The 23,799-nt window shown below is 54.5% G+C and overlaps 1 protein-coding gene across 1 annotated transcript; it reads right to left on the bottom strand.

Annotated features, from left to right (window-relative positions):
• Window positions 1-13,560: 13,560 nt before the first annotated feature.
• On the bottom strand, window positions 13,561-23,450 carry IQCN (IQ motif containing N). Its single transcript, XM_006904406.1, has 5 exons — window positions 23,433-23,450; window positions 22,120-23,268; window positions 21,853-22,041; window positions 19,621-21,579; window positions 13,561-14,487 (listed from the first exon to the last, which is right to left on the bottom strand). Exons 1-5 carry the CDS (start codon window positions 23,448-23,450, stop codon window positions 13,561-13,563), a joined length of 4,242 nt encoding a protein of 1,413 aa, XP_006904468.1.
• Window positions 23,451-23,799: the final 349 nt, after the last annotated feature.

Below are 23,799 nucleotides of genomic sequence, written 5' to 3' on the forward strand. Positions count from 1 at the left end.
GGAAGAAGATAGTAGATTCAGGGGCTCAGGGTGGATGAGACAGCGAGGAGCTGTCCTCAACGTGTAGGTGCTGAAGTCAGGAGTTCCAGAGCACCTTCAGACCAGGGCGCCATCCGCCCAGAAGGTGCTGAAAGCTGAACAGCGGCGGGTCCTCAACCCTTCCTACTGACTATAGCAAGAAGCAGTCTGGACGCAGAGTCGAGGGCTCTAGTCTTCAGAGGTAAGCACAGATGGCCATTCCTCCATCAAGCTCAGGATAGTAAGCTTAGCAGTTCAGCCCCAGATGGGGTCTCTTTGGAGTCCTAAAAAAACCCACCCATGCACGGCAGGGATCTGGGATTGATAGAGAAATGGAGAAGGCTGCGGCAGTGCCCTCGAATGCCTAAGCTGTCTCTGGTCAGGGCTGTTAACAGTGGAGGTGGGTAAAGAGGGACACCTTTTATAGCCACACCAATGCTCAGACCCTCAGTGGAAATGGCAGGATCTCATTTGCCCTGTGATGCTCCAGGCCCCACCTCACAGGCCTGCCCCTCCCTTCCCCAGTTCTAGAAACTCAAAGCCCTTCCCACCAGGCATTGTAATCTCAGTGGTAATTTCCTGGAAAGTGGCAAAGGGAGGGTGAGAACATTTTCTATCACGGTTAACAGAAGTAGATGTGAACAAGAGCAGGGCTGGGCAGTGTGGACTCTGGACTGGGGTAGGGAGGTATTTGGGGTGACTTGGTGCAGCAAATTTAGAAGTAGGAAGAGCCCTGATCTTTTCAAAGGGTTCAGGAGGATATTTCAAGGATATTTCCTATGGAGACACTACCCTCTACCATAGTTATGTCTCTAGGCTAAAGAAATGGAAAATGTTTGGGTCAGGGAGTCAGACAGACTGAACTCAAGCCCCAGAACTGCCACATCTTGTTGGTGATACAAAATAAGTGACACCTCTCTGTACTTTACTTTCATGGCTCAGTTCCTGCCTTTCCTCTCAATCCCCTGCCCTCCAAAACTGACAGTGAGGGACAACTTGGTCCGGAGGTGGGGGACATGGGCTGCTGCTGGCCAACTATTACTTACCCTCCCCAAGCCTGGAAAGTGGGGATAATATGGTGTCCCCATGTCTTGGCATCATTGCAAGGATGAAAAAGGATGTCACATGATGGGTCAAAGACCAGGAGCTGTCCATACCAGTACCCCTCTTTCTTACCCTCTGCTGATGTCCAGCAATGTCTGGTGTATCTACTTCATACATAACTTCTGAATCTGCCTACTTCTCTCCAGTTCATGGCTCCTGCCTTGGTCCAGGCACCACCATCTTCTACCCAGAGCTGCCTCCTCATTGGGCTCCTGCTGCCTTCACCTCTACCTCTAACAGTTCTCTCTACAGAAGCCACAGGGAATTTTTTAAAATGCCAATTTATCAATTCACTCCCTTGAAAACCCACCCATGGCTCTCCCCATTTCATCCTATGAGGTCTTGTGCGGTCCAACCCCTGCCCACCTCCCCAGACTCCCCTCTCGCTCTCCAGCCACACTGTATTCAGCTCCTCATACACCTGATCATCTTGAGTCTGAGGCTTTTCATAAGCTGTTCCTTTTCATTGGCATACCCTTCCCTGTGCTCCTCTTGGCTGACTTCTCTTTATACTTCAGGCTAAGCTTAGATGCCACCTCTTCCAAGCAGTTCTTCCTCATGCCCCATCCCCTAATGCTGGGTCAGAAGCCACCTTTGGGCTGCACAACACCCTCATCTCTCCAGGTGGTATGAATCTGTCTCTACCATGAACCTGTGAGCATCTGTTTGCCTCTGGCTGTGTTCCCAGTGCAGGCTTGGCACACAGTAGGTGGCTAATAAATGCTTTCTGAACAAGCTACAGAAAGGTCCAGCTAGACAAGGTGCTTTCCTGTCTTGAGACCAGCACCCTGGATCCCCATCTGACTCCTCACCTGCCTGAAGCTAGGCCGTGGCTTTGATCTGTCTTTCGAGCCCCAATGGTGAACACCACACAGGCACTGGGCTCAGTCTCTCCAGGGGGCCTGAAGCGGCTTGATAATGGTGGTAGCAACGGGGTTCCTGAGAGGCGTCTCCAGATGACACCACTGCCAAGGGGACTCACAGGGGCCGAACCAGAATCTGAAGACTCTCGAACCCGCTGGGGAAACAGTGGCAAGACATCAGTGAGTTCCTAGTACTGCGACCTCCCTGGGGCCCTGGGGACCATGAGACTCTGAGATGCCTTCACCCAGATACCTGGACTGGCCCAGAGAGTTGAATCTCAGCCCTGCTTTCCCCCTGAGTGAATTTAGTTCTCTGAGTCTCAGTTTCCTCGTCTATGAAATGGGGAAGTGGACTTCAACCTTGCAGGATGTGAATAGTGCCTGTCCCACTATAGGCGTTACAGAAATGTTTATTCATTAATCAATTAATACATAGTATATTCATTATTGATAACATTATGTAATATATATTGCTATTTGTTATAATAATATTCACTGTAGTGGTATTTTATCAAATTACATTATTTATTAAAATATAAAAATAAAACATGCAGTAAGTAAATAAGTGAATAATAATTACAGTACCAATAGCTAACCTTTCTTGCACACTAATTCCACACAGGTGCTATTCTAAGGATCCTTTGTGGATTAGCTCACAAGGGCACAATGAGGCCACTTTATACCATTATCTTCATATTACAAATAAGGAAACTGAGGCTCAGAAGTTTAGTGATTGCTCAAGGTTGCAATTGGTAAATAAATGGTGGAGATGGGATTCTAGATTATGAGCCTCCGTTTATTTCTTGAAGGAAAAACTGAATAGGAGAAATTAAATGAGGTGTTGTTTGCAAGCATGCTCTGAGTAAACATTTCAAACTTTTTAAAAAATCAAACAGAATCAGGTTGATTTGAAGAAATGGAAGTGTGAGCTCTCCAGCCCAACATATCTGGGCTGGGTTCAATCCATTCTATATGGTCTAGGGCAAGCATGCCTCAGTTTCCCCATATACAAAATGAATGAAAATAGTACCAATTCCTCAGCATCATTGGTGATAAAAGACAGGGGGGCCACATGCACCAGCTACAGGCTGGGAGCTGTCCGCGGTACTGACCCCAGGACCTGGCACCCAAACTGGAACCCACAGCCAAGGGTGTGTGTGCTAGGAGTCAAAGAAGTAAATGGAGATGCAGGAGAGGTGGAATTTACAGGGCGGCCCAGCCTTCCTTTGCTCTGCCCATGAGCCTCCCCACTGAGACTGTCTCCACCATCAGAGTAAACATTCATATGGAAAAACTGAGGTCCAAGACCACAAGGGTGATCAGGGCCAGAGCCAGGGTGAGAGGGGCAGGGAAGAATCTGAGAGGAGTGCATATCAGGTCCTCTGCTGGTGCAGGCACACTACATAGTTCATTTCCTCCTCTTATTTCCATGTCACAGAGAAGGATGTTAATGCTCAGAGAGAAATGACCTGCTGCGGGTCACACAGCTGGGGGCCTCTCCGCTCCCCCACCCACCTCTTTGCACAGATCTATCTGATCCTTCTAGAACCCAGGATTCATGATTGTCTTTCCCATTTGAGCACAACTGACCATCCCTCTCGCACCGCTGGCACCTGAATTAGGATGCAGAAATCTAAGTAATCAACACTCAGCCTCCCCCAGAAGGGGGGAGGTTCTCAGCAGCTGGGAAGGTGTTCAGGGAAAGGAGAAGGTGAGGTGAGTTTGGACAGAGGACCCACTGATGTCAGCTGCCCATTTTCTGCTCAGGGAAACTCAGTTCTAGATGGGAAAACTACTATTCACTCATTTATTCATTCAACAGATATGCAAAGATAGTTCCCATAATGCTAGAAAGAAAAGTAAACCATGTGAGAGCCTGGAGAGTGATGGAGTGTGTGTGAATAATGTCACTTAGGCATAGTTAGGGGCCTTTCTGAGGAAGCGACTTTGAGCTGAGACTTGAAAGAAGAGAAAAAGCTGGCCAGGAGAGAGCTCGGGAAACAGCACACCAGGCAGTGAAAAAATAGCATGTGCAAAGGCCCTGAGGTTGGAGTAAGCTGGTGGGTTTGAGGAACAGCAGAAGGTGGGAATGGAGCAGGGAGTTGATACAGGGCCTCAAGGGTTGGATGAGGATTTAGGAGTTGGAAGTTGATTCTGGGAGTGGATTGAGAGCTTTCAAGGGATGTCATTTGCTTTATGATTGTAAAAAGCCCCTTGTGCCTGCTTCAGGGAGTAGGGACTGTTAGGGGCAGGGCAGAGGCTGGACAGCATCTGGTAGGATATGGACCAGGGTGAGGTCCACGAGTAGATTTGGGATGTGCTTTGGAGGCTAAGAGACAGGCCATGCCTGTGGGGTGTTCAAGGAGATTCAAGGGTTAACTAGTGGTTATTATGGGTGATTAGTCATTTCACAGTTAAATAGTAGTTACAATTACCTGGGTAGGTAGGGCTACCATTACATGAATGCAAAGGTGGGGGCAGGATTTGGGGGAAAGCACCAAGATCTGGGCCAATTCAGGTTCAGTTTGAGTGTCATGTGATTCCCAGGGGGAGCCAATAAAGATAGCAAGATGTTTGGGTCTGGACTTGTGAGGGGCTCAGCTGGTTTGGAAAGTAAAACATGCAAGACAGGCCCTATAGGAAGCAGTGAACAGCACCTGCAATGGGTGCTTCAGCAGCTCCCAGAATCCAGCCAGGCTGCCTCTCCCCATCCAGAGCAGGGGTGAAGTGAGGATTGGAGGCTCTCAGAGCTGTAGGGGGAATCGGGGGAGGGGGAGCCTCTGGGCCTCTCAGCTGCAGTGTTAATCAACCTTCCACTCCAGAATAATTGCTTTCCTGGTTGAGAGGCTGGAGTTGCAACTGAAGGCCTGGTGGGGAGAGGAGGGCTGGATAGAGAAAGGCTTGGAGGGAGGCTGAGAGCTGTCTTTTGATTTGTCTATCTCGTTGGTCCCCGAGATCCTGAAATCTGCTGGCCTTGGCTGTAATTCCAAGTCCTGCCTTTAAAACGAAACCTAAATCTGTCCCTTGCCTGCTCCAGTGGCTCCCAGCACCCCTAGAACAAAATTCACACCCCTCACACGGTCCCTGCCAACCCCACTGCTGCCTCTCATTTTCCTCCATCTCCCTTCACTCAACCTGCCCCAGCCCCACCAACTTTCTAATTGTGACTGCTCCTTAAACCTGCCTCAGAGCCTTTGCAGGAGTTGTGCCTTCTGTAGGGAACACCCTTACTCCAGCCCTCTCCATGGCTGGCTACTTGTTTTCATCTATTGTTCAGCTCAGATATCACCTCTTCAGATAAGCCCTTCCAGCCCAGTCTGAGCAGCCTCACTCACATTCACCAACACCCACATTTTATCTTTTGTCTTAGTTTAACATCTGTCTCCCCAGCCCCAGCCTATAAGCCTCTGTGTCTCCCATGCCCAGCAGTGGTCCAGGCACATAGCAAGCACTCAATGAGAAAGACTGATGTTGTAAACCGAGTGTTTGGGGAGCACCAGGAGCTCTTCATTTACAGAGGAGGAAAATGCAGCTCAAAGAGTAAGCCAGCTGCCAGGGTCACTGGAGCTGCCTGTCCAGGGCCTCTCTACACACCATGTCAAAGAGGACAATGGGAAAAGTCCTGGACAGTCACAGCACTGGGAGCCTCAGCTCAACCACAGGGGTTTAGAGCACAGACAAGAGTCCTGAAGGTCCAGATTCAAACCTCCCTTAGCCACTCACCCTGAGGGTGGGCTAACCTCTCTGAGTCTCAGTTTCCTCATCTGTAAACTGGGGCTGCCCTCCTCCTTCTCCTTCTCCCACAGAGAGCTAGGGCATGGATAAATGTGTTAATGTGTGCAGGACCTTGCCTGCTGTAGGGGACCAGTTCATCCTGACCTCTCTCAAGCCACACAATTTTAACCCATTTTTTTTACACAAGAAAAAACTCCTAGAGAGGTTACCAGCCACATAGGCGTCAGTGACCAGCCTGGGATTCAAATCCAGCTCCTGCCGGATGAGTTCAATACCTGAATCCTGTTTACTACCATGTTTTAATCCTGCCTCAGTTTCCCAGAATGGGGCCATTGGCCCTGCCCCAAAGGTGTGGCCTCTTTGGGCAATCAAAAACCTTCCATCCAGACCTGAATGGTCCCAGCTACCACTGCCCCGCTGGCCCCTTGCTCCCCAAAGCGGTGGCTGCAGACTTAGGCTGGACACCTGGATTGATTCCCAGACTTGTACTGACCTCTCTGGGCCTCAGTTTTCCCACCTGTAAGAGTGTCTCCAGGCAGCTCTGTGTGTTTCTGAGTAGGGAGGGTGCTGGGACCCCCACCTCCATGGCCTGTTCCAGGCAACCCCCACTGCTCACCTCACTTAGCAGGAAAGGGAGCGCTGTTCCACTGCGCTTCATGCTGCAGGTGCCTCTGAACCTGGAGATATGGGTATGAGACCTCCAGGTCTTGGGATCCCAGCTATGCTGTGTGAGATCCCCCTAGATGGGGAGCTCACTCCTGCACCCTGCATCCCCTCCTGGAGCCCACAGATGCTCAATTGAGGTAGCTTGGGTCACAACACAGGCACCAGAATGAGACACCACCCAGATCTCTGCAGGGGCCTCTGTCCAGGGGCAGTGGCCTGGTGCCCACACATACTCCCTGAGCTCCCTCCCCATTCTCTGCTGGGGTCAGCAGCCCAGGAACATCAGGACCCTCAGGAAGAAGTCCCCTGGCCCCGGGTCCCCTAGGAGAGCCAGTCAGCTCCCAGCACGCTCTGGAGGGTTTGGGAATCCCCACCAACCACCTGAGAAACCCCCAGACTCACACAAGCTCTGTGAAGCCCTGCCTGGCACTCACTGCCACCGCTGAGTCCTGTGACTGCCCAGGGAATGGAGGAGGAGAGGACTGGACCTGCCCAAGAGGGCAGTCCAGGGTCCCCCCAGCAGAGCCCCTTAACTCTCTGAATGCCAGCCCAGACTGGACACACCCACATACCATCTTTAAGACTGAGCCAGGAGGTGGCTGGCAGAGTGACTGGGAGGGCATGAGGGTGTCACCAAGACAGGCGTGAGAGAGAGTGGACAGGAGGGTGACCAAGTGTATAGGTGGGGATAGGGTAGGTGGATATTAAGTTTAATTGTTCTTGTGTTTGCTTATGAGAGAGGGAGAGAGATGGAAACACAGAGAGCCAAAGAGAGAAAAAGGGAGAGAGAGACAAAGAAAGAGAAATGGAGAAAGAGAGAGAGAGGGAGAGAGAGAGAGAGACAGAGAGACAGAGAGACAGAGAGACACAGAGAGACACAGAGAGACAGAGACAGAGAGGTGCAGCTTTGATGTAAAAATAGGAGAATTTTATCAGCTTGGGGTCTGGGACACATGCTTCACAGCAGAGCCCACAAGGTGTGGCCCTCAGGGGTCCCTGGAGGCTCCACCATCCTGTGCTGCCTCAGGCATATCAATGTCCCTCTGGTCAATAACCCCTCCACAAACAGCCAGGGCTGGAGCTGCAGCAGGAACCCTGGCCCCCAAGAATAACTATGGGGAGGCCCTGCAGCCACAGGCAAAGGGTTCCTGTGGTGCTGCCGCCTCCAGAGCAGCCACAAGTTAATGTTTCACCAGAACTGCTACCTGCCCAAGAGGCCCTGCCATCCTCTCTGCCCCCAAGAATCATTAGAGCATGACCCTCCCTTAAGCAGGCTTCACCCCAACGTGCTGGGTGACCTTGACCCTGGCCTCTCTGACCATCAGTTTCACAGCAGGGTAAATCTAGTCTTGGGGCAGCTCCAGGCTTGAGTCATGGCTAAGGAGCACAGAGCTTCCGTGTCCCAGCTAGAGAAGCCTGAAGGTCCTGAAGGGTGGTGAGGGGTAGGCAGCAGGAAGAGTCCACTGACCTGCCGAGGGTCCCCAACCCCAGGCCTGCCCCTCCCAGACTGGGTTTTCCCTCCTGTCCAATGGGAAGGGAGAGAGTGAGGAGCTGGCTCAGACCTGGAAAGCAAGACTGAGCAATGCGGCAGGGGGTATTTTGACTCCCTGTTCTCTGCATGTTTCTGGTGCTTTCCTGTCTCTAAGCCTTTGCATAGAACCGTCCTTGCCTCCCAGAAAGCCTTCTCCCATGCCGATCTGCCCCGCAAAGACTTGAAGGAAAGCCAACCAGATTCCGGCACTTGCTGGCTGAAAGATCCCCCATGGTGTTTCGCTAAAACCCACATTCCTTCTCAAGGACCACACAGCCCCTGTTCACCCCTCCCTTACCCCACCCTGACCTTGTTCACCTCTTTGTTATTTCCCAAACACCCCAAGTTCTTCCTACCCCAGGGCCTTTGCATTTGCTGTGCCCACTTCCTGGGATACACTTTTGGCTTTCCCCAGGTTGGCTCCTTCTCACCAATAAGGTCTCAGCTCAAATATTGCCTCCTCAGAGACCTCCCTGCCTGGTCACATGGGCCCCTGGGATACAGCCACAGCCCCATCCTGTGACTCTGTGGCCCTCAGCACCATCTGAAATTATGTCATTTTACACTCTGGCTATTTTCTGCTCTGTCCCTGCCCCTTGAGTCTGTGGGCCCCATGAGGGTGGAGAAATGGTTGGAGTGCACATAATAGGCACTCAAAAATGTTTGTCATACAAATCCATGACTCAGAAGGCCTCAAAGAAACAGTAGGGGCTTTATTCCTGCAAGCTTTGCCCCTCCCCAGATGCCCCAGCCCCATCCAAACCCCTCTTCTCTCTTGGCCCCACAGGAATCACTCAGGTGGGTCATGGGCAAAGGATAATCTATGGCTCATGTCCCCCTGGAAAAGGAACACACACAAGAGGGCATTCAGGCACCAGGGGCTTGCCCTGCTTTGGAGGGTGACTCCCCCCAGCCCAGTCCCCACCTCACCATGGACACCTCATCCAGCTTCCGGAACTCAGACACACCCTGGTGGCAGTTCCTCATGGCCATTACCACAGACCCAATGAGCAAAATGGATATCAGCAGACACACAGCCACCACCACTCCTGGGGTCCTGTGCCACTCAGGGGCCCCGGTGTCACCTGGAGCTGAGGGGAGGAGCCCCGAGTCAGCCTTGGACACTACCCTCCCAAAGGCTGAGACACCCACCAGGGCCCAGAGCCTTTAAGTCCCTTCTCAGTAAGCCATGCTCGCTTCCCTCTCCAGTCACTGCTGTAACCTTTTTAAAGCACATTTTTTATCCTTTTGCTTTTGAATATATTTTTCCATAAGGAATTCTCGGGAATTCTTGCAAAGTGAGAAAAATCTATAACTCTGTTCCCAAATGCAGCAGCCTTCCTGGGGTGCACGAGAAATGGGACACTTCGTGAAGATGGCTTACATCCTTTGACTTTAAGCAAAAGGTCCTCACACTTCATGTTTGCACTCCTCTTTGAACATTTTGGAGCCAACATATTAATTTGAAACAGATTCTTCTAGACTCCCCAGGGGTCCTGTGTGGTCACCCTGCAACCTCCCCACTCTCGTTGCCTTCCCACTAGTACCCCACTCACCCCGTTGCACTCACCCCACTCTTCCTCAAAAACACTAGGCATAGTACTACCTCAGGACCTTTGCACAGACCTGCTACCTGAGCTTCCCTCCCCTCAGATAGCGCGTGGCTCCCTCCTTCACCTCCTTCAAACTGAGACCTTTGCTGATCACTCTTTAAAAATTTCTAACCACTCATACTCTTACCCCTTATTCTGTCTATTTTGTTCTTTTACAAACACATACTGAATTTACTTATAACCTGTCTCCCAACATAGCTGCGTCTCACAGGACCTGACATACACTAGGCACTTAATAAATGTGCACGGAAGGAAAGAGGCCTGAAAAGTTTTAGGCAATACTTGGGGCGGGGAGGCGTGGCCCATCTCAACACATTCTCAAGTCTGTGTCGCTCCCTGGTGGCCTAAACCAGAACTGCAGCCTGGTAACCCTAGCCATTCCCCCAACCCCCAGCAACGCTGCCAAAACTCACCCCGGCCAGAGTCCACAGAGGTATTGTCAGTGGTGGCCCAGGGTGGGGGAGAGGGCTCCATTCTGGGGCCGGGGGAAGTGGGGCTCCAGTGCAGGGTCAGGGAGGTAGAACTCGGGGGCCTGGAGTGGGAGGTGGGGATGAGCTCTGAACTGGGAGAGCCAGAACTGAGGTGGGGGATTGTTTCTGGTTGGGGAGAGGTGGGTGCCAACCCTGAACTTGTGGAGCTGGAGCTAGGCTGGGTGGTAGAAGTTGCCTGTGAATTTGGGGGGCTGTGGGAGGTCGTGGAGTCTTTCCCTGAACTAGGGGTACCAGGGTGGTTAGTGAAGCCTGCTTCTAAATGTGGGGAGCTAAAGTGGTAGGTGGAGGTTTCCATTGAACTAGGGGAGCTTTGGCTAGAGGAAAAAGGAGTCCAAGGTTTGGAAATTGAGGTCGCAGTCTCATTCATAACACCTGGAAAGAAAACACCATCGAGGGTGAAGGGCGAGGATAATTAGGAAAAAGGGTGGGTGATCCCGGCCCCATCTCCTCTCTGGATGCCACTTTCCCTATTACCCCAGAGAGTAAGCCCCTGCCTCCTAGGGGAACCTGGAGGATTTAGTACACCGTGTGTGTTCAGTGGGGAAATGAGGTGCCCCTTTCTGGAGCTCTTTGTCCAAATCCCACAGCCCAGGTTCCAGTCCATGTCGGACCCCCACAACCCCTACTTTTGCTTCCAGGCTCCAGAAACCTTCTGCATACAGGAAATGGCTGCAACCGAGGCAGCATGCAGACAGACTCTTTAAAATCTTCTGGGACTCTAAAAGTTTCCTTGTCTTTAAAATGGACATCACTAGCAGTCAGTGCCTCTGAGAGCTCATGCGGGTCTGCGCATGTGGGTGCCCCTCGATCCTCAGCTGCACAGCTCCACTTCAGAGCTTCCCAGGGAGGATCAACCCTAATCTCCTTCCACAGGTACCTGGAAGGTCCTGCTGGCCAAACTCAGAGTTTTAATGGGAGGACAGAGGACTAGACTCTGGGAATAGTCAGCAGAACCTCCCCGCCAGTCTCATTCCAGCTGCTGCCTGGCTCCTACTGCTTCCAGGCACTGACCCCAGGGGCCAGGCTGAGAGGGGGTAAATATTTCATGAGCCACCTCCCACAATTACTTTCTTCTAGTTCCAAGCTGCTGGGCACCTTAGCTGTTTACAAGTTTTTCATCGGCTGACCACTCCCTACTCCACCCTGTCCACTTTGCCCTAGGCAGATCTTTGTGCTTCCTCTCTTGCCTCATTCTAGGCAGTAGAAATGCAGAAATGACACCCAGCACTGGGCCTAAGAGGATCTGGGTCCACATGCAGATCCCCAGTCTCTCAGGCCCTGTGGGGATGACAGCTGAGCCTAGAAGAGGCACAATGCCCTGGATTCATCCCCAGTTTACAGATGGGAAGGCTGAGGCTCAGAATGATAGAGTCTGGCCCGAGGTGACTGGGAAGGTGGGAAGAGGGCCCCTCGAGGATCTTCAAGGAGTCAAGGACTAAGAGGTCAGCCTTTCCGAAATGTTTCCCATCACCGTTTGAGGAAAAATCCAGATGACGAGAAGTTTTTGCAGAAATAAAGATGGCTCAGGGGCCACAGTAGATCCTAAGCCAAGCCAGAATTCTGGGGAGCTGAACTTTTAAAGTGAACTGAGGAAAACTAGTGGAGAACACAAGCTCTACTGAGTGGCTAGCACAGAGTAGGCAGGGGCTCATGAGCTGCTAGAAAGCTGACCAGAGGTAAAGTGAAGCTGTTTCTACGCACAGTGCCAGGAGTCTGCTTTGCACAGAGACTTCTAGACCAGGAGGCTGGCATGGGCCAAGTCAACTGGTTCTAATCCACGTCCAGCACAGGCTGGGAGACCTGAACTATGAAATGGGGATAAATGCGGTCCCTTCTAAGTGAAGCCCTTACCTGCAATAAATGTCCCACAAATAGTGGCCTCCGCTCTGATTTTACAGGTTTGGGGCTGGGACACAGGTCAGAGAAAGTGACAATTTGGTGAGCAGGGAGGTGATGGAAGAGTTCAACTCTTGTTGAATATCGCACACCTGAAACTAATATTGTATGTCAACTATAATTTAAATTTTAGAAAAAATAAGTTCAACTCCTCACCCTGAGAACCATCCTACATAGCAGCAAAAGAAAATTAGTCATACACCAAGAACTTCTCCTGGGGGCCACAGATGTGTAGTGAGCTCTTGTTCCCCCTCCCATGGTCCTAGGGTCCTGCTCCCCTTGGGGGCTGGCAACCTCAAACTGGGTATGAGGCGGTTAGTTATACAGCCTCTCGCTGGCTCAGGTCATGCTGGGGTCGCAGAAGTGGCAGCCTCAGGGCTGGGGCGGGGAGTTGATGTGTGAGTACTCCACCTGTTCTCATGACCACCCATCTTGCTTCTGGGAGAAGGAACAGCGCTTGGGAAGAAAGTGGCTGGCAGATCAGCATGGTCTGAGAGAGGGGCCCAGATGCCAGCTGTGTGGCTGGGCGGTACGCCCCACTCCAGGTTTTTAGAAGTATGTCCTCCTCCTTACCTGTTCTTACCTGTAGGGTTGTCAGAGGAAGCAGAGAAAGCCCCCTCAAGTTTCAGCAGCAGCACCAGAGCCAGCAGTAGAAGTGGCGGCGGCAGCTGGGAGCCCGCCATTCCTACGCGGGGAGGGCAGAGGGCGGGCTCTGCACAGGTGTGTGGCTATGTGTGTGGCCAGGTGCCTGTTCTTTAAACCTGCCCACGCCCCTGCAGGCTGTATGCATGCTGCCTAGGGGAGAGGCCGAGGCGGGATTTCAAGACATGGAGCCCCTGGGGGACACTACCATTCCCAAGGATGTCATTCTTTCCCTTCTCTCTACCTGGACCCCTGCCTTGCCTAAAAATCTTGCCTTGGCTAGACCCTGAAGTCCTCAAATTCTGCCCATCCCTTCAGGGCACCACCGCCCCTTCCAGTTCCCCATCCTCCACCACTCTGTGGTCCCCTCCATAGCTGCCTCAAACCCATGCCCTCACCATCTTTGCCCCTCCTCCAGCCAGGCTGCCCCCTCTAGGTGCCTGCAGCTGCCTCTCCCATTCCCTGCCCTGTCTTCGACCCTGGGGGCTAGGGACATCTGTGTCTGGCTCTCTTTTACTCAGACTAGGGCCCCTTGGGGAGGGCCTACCATCCCCCCAAATTAGTATGTGGCTAGAACCCTCTAGCATTTCCTGAACAAGGCCATGCATGCACCCATTAGGTTTTCTAGGGCCAAAGGACTTGTGATGACCATTCTAGGCCAGGTCCCCAGACACTGGCTTCTGGAGTGCTCTAGGGATGCCTTCCATCTGGAACCAACTGTATGCCACCCTACTAGTCATGGACAGATACGGCAGCACAAGTGAGACCACACTGGAGGCCCCTGACCTCCAGGAAGGGCTTGCGTCCCTATCCCAGACACAGACTGCAGGTACCAACTGTGTGGTTGGAAGTTCCAGAACCTCCATTTTCCCCCAACCATGCTTGAGTTGCCCCCATGAGCACAGGTAGACCAAGACCCAGGCTTTGGAGGGCTTTATTTATTAGACCCAGAGATCCACATGACACCTCCCTTGGTGTCCCTGCACTGGGCAGCCAAGATCCTAGACTCCTGGCCACTGCATGTTCTGTGGGTTGTCCCACGCAGCTGGCCCCAAGAGTGCATCTGTGGTGAGAGAGTTCCGGGTATAGTGGCCACGCCAGTTGGCTTGAAGCATCTTGGCTGCTAACTGCTGCTGCCTTAGCCGGCGACGTACAACAAAGCCCCTCCAGGCGGCCTGGATGACCGTGGCTGCCTTGTTCAGGCCATGGAGCTGCTGGGGGCTCTGGTGGGTCAGCTGGTTGTCATAGCCCCATGGAATGTCTGCCTGGCCCATGATGCCCCGGCCCAAGCCCTGCACCACCCGTGTAGGCAGAGTATGGCCACACATGTGGCACGTGCGGGGGCTGGAACCCACAAGCATCACCACACTGGGCGGGCTCCCCAGCCCAGGGCTCAGTGACTGGCAGAGAGTACAGACGTGAGGCTGGCAGGACTGGAAGCAGCGGTGGTCAGAGCTTGACTTGGCCCTACCGCCCACCTTGGCCCACGTGCCCGGGGGCAGCATTTGCTGGGTGCGGCTCCGTCGGACACGGTATCCTCGCCACACGGCCTGGATGATGGTGGCAGCTCTGCAGAGCTGGGCCAGGTCCCGTCGCACACAATGGCCACGCCAGGCTGCCTGGATAATGATGGCCCACTGGTGCCACACCTTGATGGTACGGCGCACCAGATAGCCACGTGCGCATGCCTGGATAGTAACTACGGCTTGGACAATTATCTTCTCCACAACGTGCATCGATGCCACCAGCTTCCCCGACTGTCTGGGATCCACCGCCGCTTTGCTGCCCACGGCATCCCACGGCACAGCGCGTGTGGGTGGTTCCCATGCACCGCCAGGGGCCACGGCACTGTTCATGGGGCCAACCGCGACACTGGGGACTGCAGAGTTCCATGCTTTGCCACCAGCCACACCGGCATCCACTGGGCCCTGGAGTATAGTGGGAGTCAGGGGTACCGTGTGACTGTCCACAGGAGTGATGGCGCTATGGAAATCCTGAGGTCCCTGTAGTGACTCCCAGTTTATAAGGGACCGCCGGGAACCATTTGGTGAAGATTCGTAGCCCAGAGACACCCTACGAACCCTATGGTGCAGCCTAGGGATGGCCATGTCATGCCCCTGACCAGTATGGATAATTGGTGTTATGGCTGGGAGTGCATCCACGGAACCTTTGAGACCTTCCTGTGCGGACCTGGAGGCATGCTCCCCCACCTGCTGGGAGGGCTCAGTCTTGGCCACAGAACCATCTAGTGTTCTGGCAACAAAGCTACCATGCATGGATGTGTAGGACTTTCTAGGGCCAAGGGGCTGGTGATGGCTGCTCTGAGACAGGTTCCCAGACACTGGCTTCTGGAGTGCGCTGGGAACAGCTTCCACTTGGAGCCCACTAGATGCCGTCTTGGTGATCTTGGATGGATATGGCAGCACATGTGAGCCCACACTGGTAGCCCCTGACCTCTGAGAAGTGCTTGTGGTCCCAAGCCCAGACACAGAACTGCCATGGGCCAGCTGCGGTGACCCCGCAACTACAATAGAAGCCACCGTCTCATGGGAATGACCCTGGGGCATGTGAGTGGCCGAGGGGCTCTGGAGGATGTGAGTGGCCAAGGAGCTCTGGGGCACAATGTGAGCCACTGACACCTGATTAGCCAAGGGGACCCCTGTGCCCTTGACGGACCCCATCTGCACACTGGGGATCTCATGAGCAGCCACAAAATGGGAACTAGGGGTCCCCCTACTGGTGGTTGACCTTTGCTGCAGAGTTAGGGTGACATTGCTGGCCTTGGCATACTTGGCAAAACTTGGGACAGGGGCCATGCCACTGATCATAGACTTGGCTTGGCTGGGAGCCACCCCCTCCGATGGTAGCCTTTGTCCTTTGGCAACAGTCTTGTCCTCCGCCAGGACTTTGTGGCCATAGTCAATGTCAGATGCTAGGGGATTCTCGGATACCCATGGGGTTGCCTCAAGGACCATGGACTCCTTACTGGATCTGGACCCCTGGGACAGGGCCTCGTCTACGTCCTCTGGTTTCATCACAGCTTGGCCATCTCTCGTCTCAAATGCCATTGTACTAAGAGTGTGACTCAACTGTGAGGCTCTTTGCAGAACTGTAGGCACTTGGTTAACTCCACTGGCTCTGCCACTAGCTTCTAAGGCACTGGAGTGAACTTGAGCCATGCCAGTGGCATGCGATGCTTGGAAGGGGGATATAGACCCCTCCCCAGACAGAGCTCCATGGTAAGGACGGGGGGTGAGTCCAATGAGCATGGACCCCTGGGGAAGGCTGTGGGCCACGCTTCCAACTGTGGAGGGTGGACCACAACTAGCTGCACTAGTTGTGGACCCCAGAACCAGACCCTGATTCAGTTCTGCACCCATAAATGCTGGGACCACCTTAGAGGCCACAGAAGAGACACTTGGGCCCACTCCACTCACCACAGAACCTGGAGGCAGGGTTCTGGCTATGCCACTGGCCATAAAACCTGGAGTAAAGCTCTGAGCCACACCACTGACCACAAAACCTGGAGGGAGGCTGTGGGCCACCACACAAGCCATGGGATCTGGAAGAAGGACCTGGCCCACGCCACTGATCACAGATCCTGGGTGAAGGCATTGGACCATGGCACTAATCACAGACCCTGGAGGAACGCACTGGCCCATGCCACCAATCACAGACCCTGTAGGAAGGCCCTGGCTCATGCCACCCATTACAGACCCTATAGGAAGGCTCTGGCCCACACCACTGATCACAGACCCTGGGGGAAGGTTCTGGCCCATGCCACCAATCACAGACCCTGGAGGAAGGCCCTGGCCCATGCCACTGATTATGGACCCTGTAGGAAGGCTCTGGCCTGTGCCACTGATCATAGACTCTGGAGGATGGCTCTGGCCCGCGCCACTGATCGCAGACCCTGTAGGAAGGCCCTGGCCCACGCTATTGATCACAGATCCTGTAGGAAGGCCCTGGCCCATGTCACCGATCACAGACCCTGGAGGACGACTCTGGCCCATGCCACTGATCACAGACCCTGGGGGAAGGCTCTGGCCTATGCCATTGATCACAGACCCTGTAGGAAGGCTCTGGCCCAGGCCACCTATCACAGACCCTGGAGGAAGGGTCTGAGCCACACAATTGACCATATAACCTAGTGCAAGGCTGGGGGCCACATCACTGATCACAGACTCTGGAGGAAGGCTCTGGCCCACACTCCTGATCACGGACCCTTGGGAAAGGCTGGGGGCCATGCCACTGGCCACAGTACCTGGGGCCATGGCTGTGGTCATCCTATTGGCCACAGAACCTGGCCTCAAAAGACTTGCCGTGCCCATCACAGGCTCCTGGCTAAAAGAATTTGATTGTTGGTAACTGGATGTGGTAGCTGTGGACACGGGAGAACACTGGTTGTCCATAGATACTGGGAGATCAGCATTTACCTGAGATATGTCAGGGCCCGCATTGTCGAGGGGAAACTTGGATGGACTCAGACCCAGTCTGTTGGCCACTAAAGCTGGAGAGGAGCCAGGGCCCACCCCTGAGGCTTGTTCATGAACCAAAGGGGCACCGGTCACAGAGGCCTGGGATGCCATTGGAGCCATGTCACTGCCCACCTGAGATTGCCTTGGGCCCATAGCAGTTGCTACACTTCTCTGGCACATACTCCTTGTCACTCCAGGAGACATAGGTCCCTGAGACATACTTAGGAACTTGCCAGCAGCTAGGGTCCTCCAAGACACATTTGGGAGTATGCCAGCAGCCACAGTGCCCTGAGACGCGCTTGTAGCCATGCCTCCAAAAAGAATGCCCTGAGATAGCCTAGTTCCTTGGCCTAGACAAGATGCCTCTCCACTGGTCATAGATACCTGGTCGAGGTCTGGGGCTGAAACAGTGACAGCAGAATGTTCTGTTGTTCTTGGGTGCCTCCCACCAACACCAAGTGGCTGATTAAACCCAGAAGACACTTTGCTGAGCTCAGGGGCCTGGAGGTCTGAGGCCACCCCATGACCCATCAGAGGATCTTGACATGGATCCACCCCAGGGGTCACAGATGGCTGACTCAGCTCCGGTCCCATGCCGCTAGCCCCAGATGGATGTAGTGTACTCAACGTGACTTCAGTCAGAAAGGATGGATGACGCAGACAAGGGGCCACTGCATTCACCCTTGATGACGATAGATCTGGACCCACCCCAGGAGCCCACATTGGCTGACTAAGCGCACAACCTGCACCACTCATCACAGATGGCTGGCCTAGGCTGGGGGCCACACTATTACCCATAGTTGAATGGGCTAGGCTAGGGGTCACCCCGCTGGTCATAGATGGTTGAGCTAGGCTGGGAGCCACCTTACAGGTCATAGATGACTGAGCTAGGCTGGGGGCCACCCCACAGGCTTTAGGTGGTTGGCCTAGGCTGAGGGTTACCTTACAGGCTACTGATGTCTGGGATGGGCTTGGGGTCAACCTACTGGTCACAGATGGCTGCTGATAAAAGGGAGGGACCCCATTACCCAAAGACAGACTTCTCTTCAGTCTTGTCCTGTAGGGTTTCTGGCACAAGCTACCCATGGAGCTTTGGCTTGAGGATATATCTCTCTCATCCTGACCACTTGAGCTCCAGTGGACACTCAAGGTCACATGACTGGACACTGCACTATGGTGCAGAATAGGGATCTGCTCCGAGGCTGAGGAAGGCGGGTGGCAGGGGTTTGGGGTCATGTGTCCATGACCCGCTCTCTCTGTCTCTTCCAGGTCCCCAGGCCTCTGGGACCTCCCTGTGGTCTCCCCAGAGAGAAGGTCCCCACCCATTCTGGCCTCCCCGGACTCTTTCTCCACCAGGTCGACAGTGGTCAGGCTTTCCACAGATGTGGAGGAAAGGCTGAGTGAGCTGCAGCTGCATGACGAGCTCTGGGAATTGCTCACATTTAGGCCATAGTCTGTGGAGCCCTGAGAGAAGCTTTTGGCCAGGTCATTGTTTGAATTCTGTGGCAAACGAGTCACCATTTCACTAAGTATGTGGCCAGTCACCAGCTCCTGTGGGTAGCTCGCACCAGAAATGGTACCCCGTGTTTGATTCTTCTCCTGCCTAGAGATGGCTGTATGGGGATGGGTAGGCGTTAAGTGACTGACAGGGGAGGCTTCCCACAGACTGGGGTCTCCCTGACTCTTAAGTGCCCAGCGATGACCAGGAGCCATGGAGCCTGGGGTTCTTTCACAGGCCTTGGGGGTCTGTGGTTGGGTTAGGGATACTTTGCTCACTGTAGTGGCCCACGGTAGACATGTGGTCACCTTGTTGATCATCTCGCTAGTGCCCGTGGAGGCCTGTTTATGATTTGGGGACTGAGTCTTCTGCATGGTCTTCTCAGGGACCATGGATGGTTGTTGCAGGCCTTTGGCTGCTGATGGCCGATACACCCCAGGGGGCCCCCTGCTGACCTCAGAGGGCTGACACCAACAAGTAGACCCCCCAAAGGTGGTGACACAATGGTGGGAATGGGTGGCCCTCCCACCACCTGCAGTGCCAGAAAGCTTACCTGGGGCCACCCTGCCCTCCCCTGACGACATTGACAGACGTGGGGCCACCCTGCTGGTCACATGTGGCTTGTGGGAGCTTGGGGCTGTGCCACTGGCCACTGGTGGCCGGATGGTACTTGGAGCCACACCATTGGCAACGAGTGGCTGCCACAGAGGGTGGGGCAGCTGTAGCGGGTGTGGCTCAGGCAAATTAGGGCCTACATTACTTGCCACAGGATTGAGATTTGATGCCAATTCGTTGGCCCCTGGGTGCAGACACACATTTTCCTCACTGACCTTGGGGCTCAGAAATAGGTTTAAGGAGGAGTCCCTGAGGGGCCCCATCTCCCATGACAAATTAGGGCCCAGGGCAGTGATCAGAGGATACTGAAGAATGGTGGTGATCACCCTATCAGTCAAGGAGGCACCCACAGAGACCATGGACAAGCAGGGCGACCCCCTGACCATGGCCCCATCCCCCATCTCCTCCAAAAGCCCAGTGGGCCAACCTGTGACGAAGCCCTCCCAGGCCCCATCCCGGGGAACCCTGACCTTGCCGGGCTGTGGTCTCACAGGGCCCAAAGTGGGCCCCCATGCCGCTGACGGGCTCCCCCGGTAGTCCACCTCCACTGGGGCCGGCGTCATCCTCATCCCGCTTCCCGCCGTTTTCGCGGCAGCAACCTTAGGGAGGACGAGTCTGGTCCTGAGGGCAGCCTGAGACAAGGACTGGCTCAAGACAGCACCCAGCTCACCCTGACACAGGGCCTGGCTCAGGGCGGCCCGCTCCTCCTCGGTCAGGGCCTTGCTGAGGATGTCCACCAGTTTGCCCTGCATGGCCTTAGTGAGTTCTGCCCGCAGTTCACCCCGGGAAAGGACTCGAGACAGGGCAGCACCAAGCTCGCCCCAAGACAGTGCCTTCACCAGCGCTGTGCCCAGCATGCCCTGGGGCCGGGCCTTGGCCATTGTAGCCCCTAGGACCTCCTTGGACAGGGCCTGGTTCAGTGCCGCCCTCACTTCCCCCTGGGAGAGGGCTTTTGCCAGCTGGGTGCGGAGGTCCTCCTGAGAGCCCAGCATAGCAGCCAGCTCAGCACACAGGGAGGTAAGCTGGGAGGTCGCCAGCTCTTCCTGGCAGGGTGCAGCTGGGCTGGTTGTTGATGGCTGCGTCCGGGTGGCCCCACTGTCACCCCAGGATTCAACATTGCATGCGGGGTGTCCAGCAGATGCCAGCAAAGGCACCAGCATGCTCTGGGTCTCAGAGGCACCCTGGCGTGGCCCCTGGGTGGCTCTGCCCTGCACGTGACTGGTAGCTGGAAGCTGGGTCAGTCTGTCCTCTGGCTTGGCTCTGGAAAAAGTGCCAAGGGAGCCAATATGCTGGCAGGGCTGTGTAGAGGCCTTGTACCCAGCCAGGAGTGGCTGGGACTGGGTCTTGCTGCTGAGCTCAGCAGCCTGGTGGGCGGCGTAGAGGCACTTGGCTGTTTCTGTGACCAGGTGGGCTTGGGACTGTGCCTTGGTCAGCCCAGTAGGCAGATATGCTTGAGATTGGACCTTTATTGCTCCTGTGGCCAGATGTGCCTGGGACTGCGTCTTGGTCAGACATGTGCCCAGATGGTCCAGGGACGGGGTCTTGGTCAGCTTGGCAGGTGGATGCGTCTGGGATGAAGCTTTGGACAGACATGTACTCAGATGTGCCTGGGGCAAGGCCGTGGTCAGCTCGGTGAGCAGATGTCCCTGGGGTGAGGTTGTGGTTGAACAGGTGGCCGGTTGTGCCTGGGGCAGGGTCTTGGCCGGATATGTGGCTACCTGTGCCTGTGGCGGGACCACAGCTGCTTCTACAGGCATGTATCCCTGGGACTGGACCTTCACGACACCCATCCTCAGGTGTGCCTGCGATGACCCCTTGCTCTTATCTTCAGCCACTTTTGCCCAGGGCAAAGTCCTGGGCACTTCCATGGCCATACCGGTATTAGACACAGTTTCTGTTTTCACCTGTTTCTGGGAGAAGCCCTTGACTTTCTCAGCTTCCAAAAGAGGCCTGGCTGGAGCCTTGGGAGTCCCAGCCCCCAGATGTCGTGGGGAGCAGTATTTCACCTTTCCCTCAGTCAAGTGTGAGTGGGATGAGACTTTGACCACACCTGTCGTTTGCTTCGCAGTCACCCCAGCCTTGGTCTTTGGTCTGTTCAGACATGTGTGGGACAAGGTGCTGGGAATCCCAGCTGCCATGGCTGCTGGAGGTGAAGCCTTCAGATTTCCAGCTGCGGGTGGGGACAGGCACAGGGTCTTGAGGATGGCGGCCACTGAGCGTAACTGGGCTGGGGTCTTGGTGATCATGGCCGCCAGACGTGTCTGGGGAGGGGCTTTGGTCATTGAGGACCCTGGAAGTGTCTGAGATGGGGTCTTGGTTATCGTGGCCGTCGGACATGTCTGCAGTGGAGTCTTGGCCATTGTGGCCACTGGGCGCATCTGGGGTGGGGTCTTGGCCATCACGGACATCGGGCACGTCTGAGGCGGGACCTTGGCCATCATGGGCACTGGGCACATTTGTGGGGGGATCTTGGCCATCACAGGCACTTGGCATGTCTGAAACAGGGTCTTGGCCATCGTAGGTACTGGACACGTCTGTGGCAGAGTCTTAGCCACGGTGGGTACTGGGCACATCTTTGGCGAGGTCTTGGCCATGGTGGATACTGGGCACGTCTGTGGCGAGGTCTTGGTCATGGTGGGTACTGGGCATGTCTGGGGTGGGGTCTTGGCCATCACAGGTACTGGGCATGTCTGGGTTGGGGCCTTGATAATTGAGGTCAACAGGCATATCTGGGGTGGGATTTTGGCCACCACAGTAGTCGGTCGTGTCTGGGATGCAGTGCTGGTCATTGAGGCTGTTGGTCGCATCTGAACTGGGATCTTTGTCATTGGGGCTGCTGGGTATGGCTGGGGTTGGGACTTTGTCATCATTATCGTGGGTACTGGGCATGGCTGGGTTGGGATCTTGTTCAAGAAGGCCGCCAGGCATGACTGGAGTGGGGTCTTGGCCACTGGGGCTGCCGGGTACACCTGGGGTGGGGTCTTGGCTATTGTTACTGTGGGCACTGGGCATGGCTGGGGTGAGCTTTTGTTCATCATGTTTGCCAGGCATGAGTGGAGTGGGGTCTTCGTTACTGCAGCTGCCGGGTACACCTGGGGTGGGGTCTTGGTCATTGTTATGGTGGGCACTGGGGTCTTGGTCATCACAGGTGCTGGGCCTGCCTGGGGTGGGGCTTTGAGGACCTCTGCTTCCACAGGGGCCTGAGTCTGAGTCTGAGTCTTGAGGGGTCCATAAAGTGTCTGGGCATAACTTCTAGATGGTGGTGGCCCTGGGGATCCTGCCTTGTTGGTTCTGGCAGTCACTTGCTTGGTCTTCATCATGTCCCCATCTATGTGGACAAGGCTGGAACTTCTAACTGTTCTTGTCATCAGGCATGGGTGGCACTTTGCATTTAGACTCACTGGACACGGGAGTCTCATGGAGACATTCTGGTGTGGCAAGAAAATGACACTGGAGGCTTCAAGGGCACTAGGGGCCTGCATGCCAGGCTGTGGAGTGCCCGGGGGCTGCAGCAAGTCCAGCTCATGGGCGCAGACAGCTAGGTGGTCAGCAGAAGGAAACTGGGTCTCCTTACTCACCATGATGGGTGGGGCCGGAAGGTACCTGCCCTCTTCCAAATGCTGAAACCGCACCTGCTGGGGTTGGTGGTAAGGGATGTCCCCTTCATCTATGCTCACTTTTTTTTCTACTGCCTTGCCAGACCGGAGGAGGCGCCTGGTGCTGAAGCGTCGCCAGGCCTCCTGGATGGCCTTAGCTGCCAACATCTGGGAGATCAGCTTCTGCCGGAGCCGGTAGCCTCTCCAGTTGGCTTGGATGAGGGTGGCTGCGCGAGACAGCATCATGTCCATCTCATCTACCAGGATATTCTTGAAGGCCTGGCTCTCGACCACAGCCCGGAGGCGTGGGACATGGGAAGGCATTATCTTGTTCTTGTCCAGCTGTTGCAGGAGGGTCTCCCTGGATGCAGGTGGCTCACACTGGGGCTGTGAACATAGTGTCCCCACTTTGTCTTGGAGATTGGGGATGGGCTGAGGCTGATACGAGCTCTGCCTACTGGGTGACAACCGGAAGTGTGTTGCTTGCTGCATTGTCTTGGTTCCTAGGCGGATCAACTCTGCCTGTGGGGGGTGGCAGGGAGGTGGTCAGGGAGCGAAGTCGTGCAGACAAGAGGGGTCCTAGCTGGACCAAGCATTCACCCTGGAACCTTGTAATCTTCCTCTTCTCCTTTGCAGGCCCTCTCTATCCTGGCCTCCTGGCCACTTGCCCAGGTGGTTTGTGGTACCCGTGTCTTTTTCATCATCCTGTGGCCATTTCAACTCTGACACATAGTACACATTCTCACCTACTCAATACCTAACACCTACCTGCTTTACAAACTTCCTCTGTACCTACAACACTGATCACATTGTTTTGGGAATGTCCTATGTGTGGGTGTGGGTGTGTTATTGTTATTTGCCTCTCCCCATTGATTGTAAATTCCTAGAGGGCAGGAACTAAGTCTGAGTCATTTCTGTGCCCCCATCTCAGTCATAGGGCCTGGCTCCAGGCTGTAAATGATTGAGTGTTGGGTGAGTGGCTAACTTGACTAATAAATTAGTGGGTAAGTAGATTGGAAATTGGATGGACAGATGGATGCATGAATAGGTTCT

The sequence above is a fragment of the Pteropus alecto genome, unplaced genomic scaffold (assembly GCF_000325575.1).
Source record: "Pteropus alecto unplaced genomic scaffold, ASM32557v1 scaffold160, whole genome shotgun sequence".
NCBI classification, from domain to species: domain Eukaryota; kingdom Metazoa; phylum Chordata; class Mammalia; order Chiroptera; family Pteropodidae; genus Pteropus; species Pteropus alecto.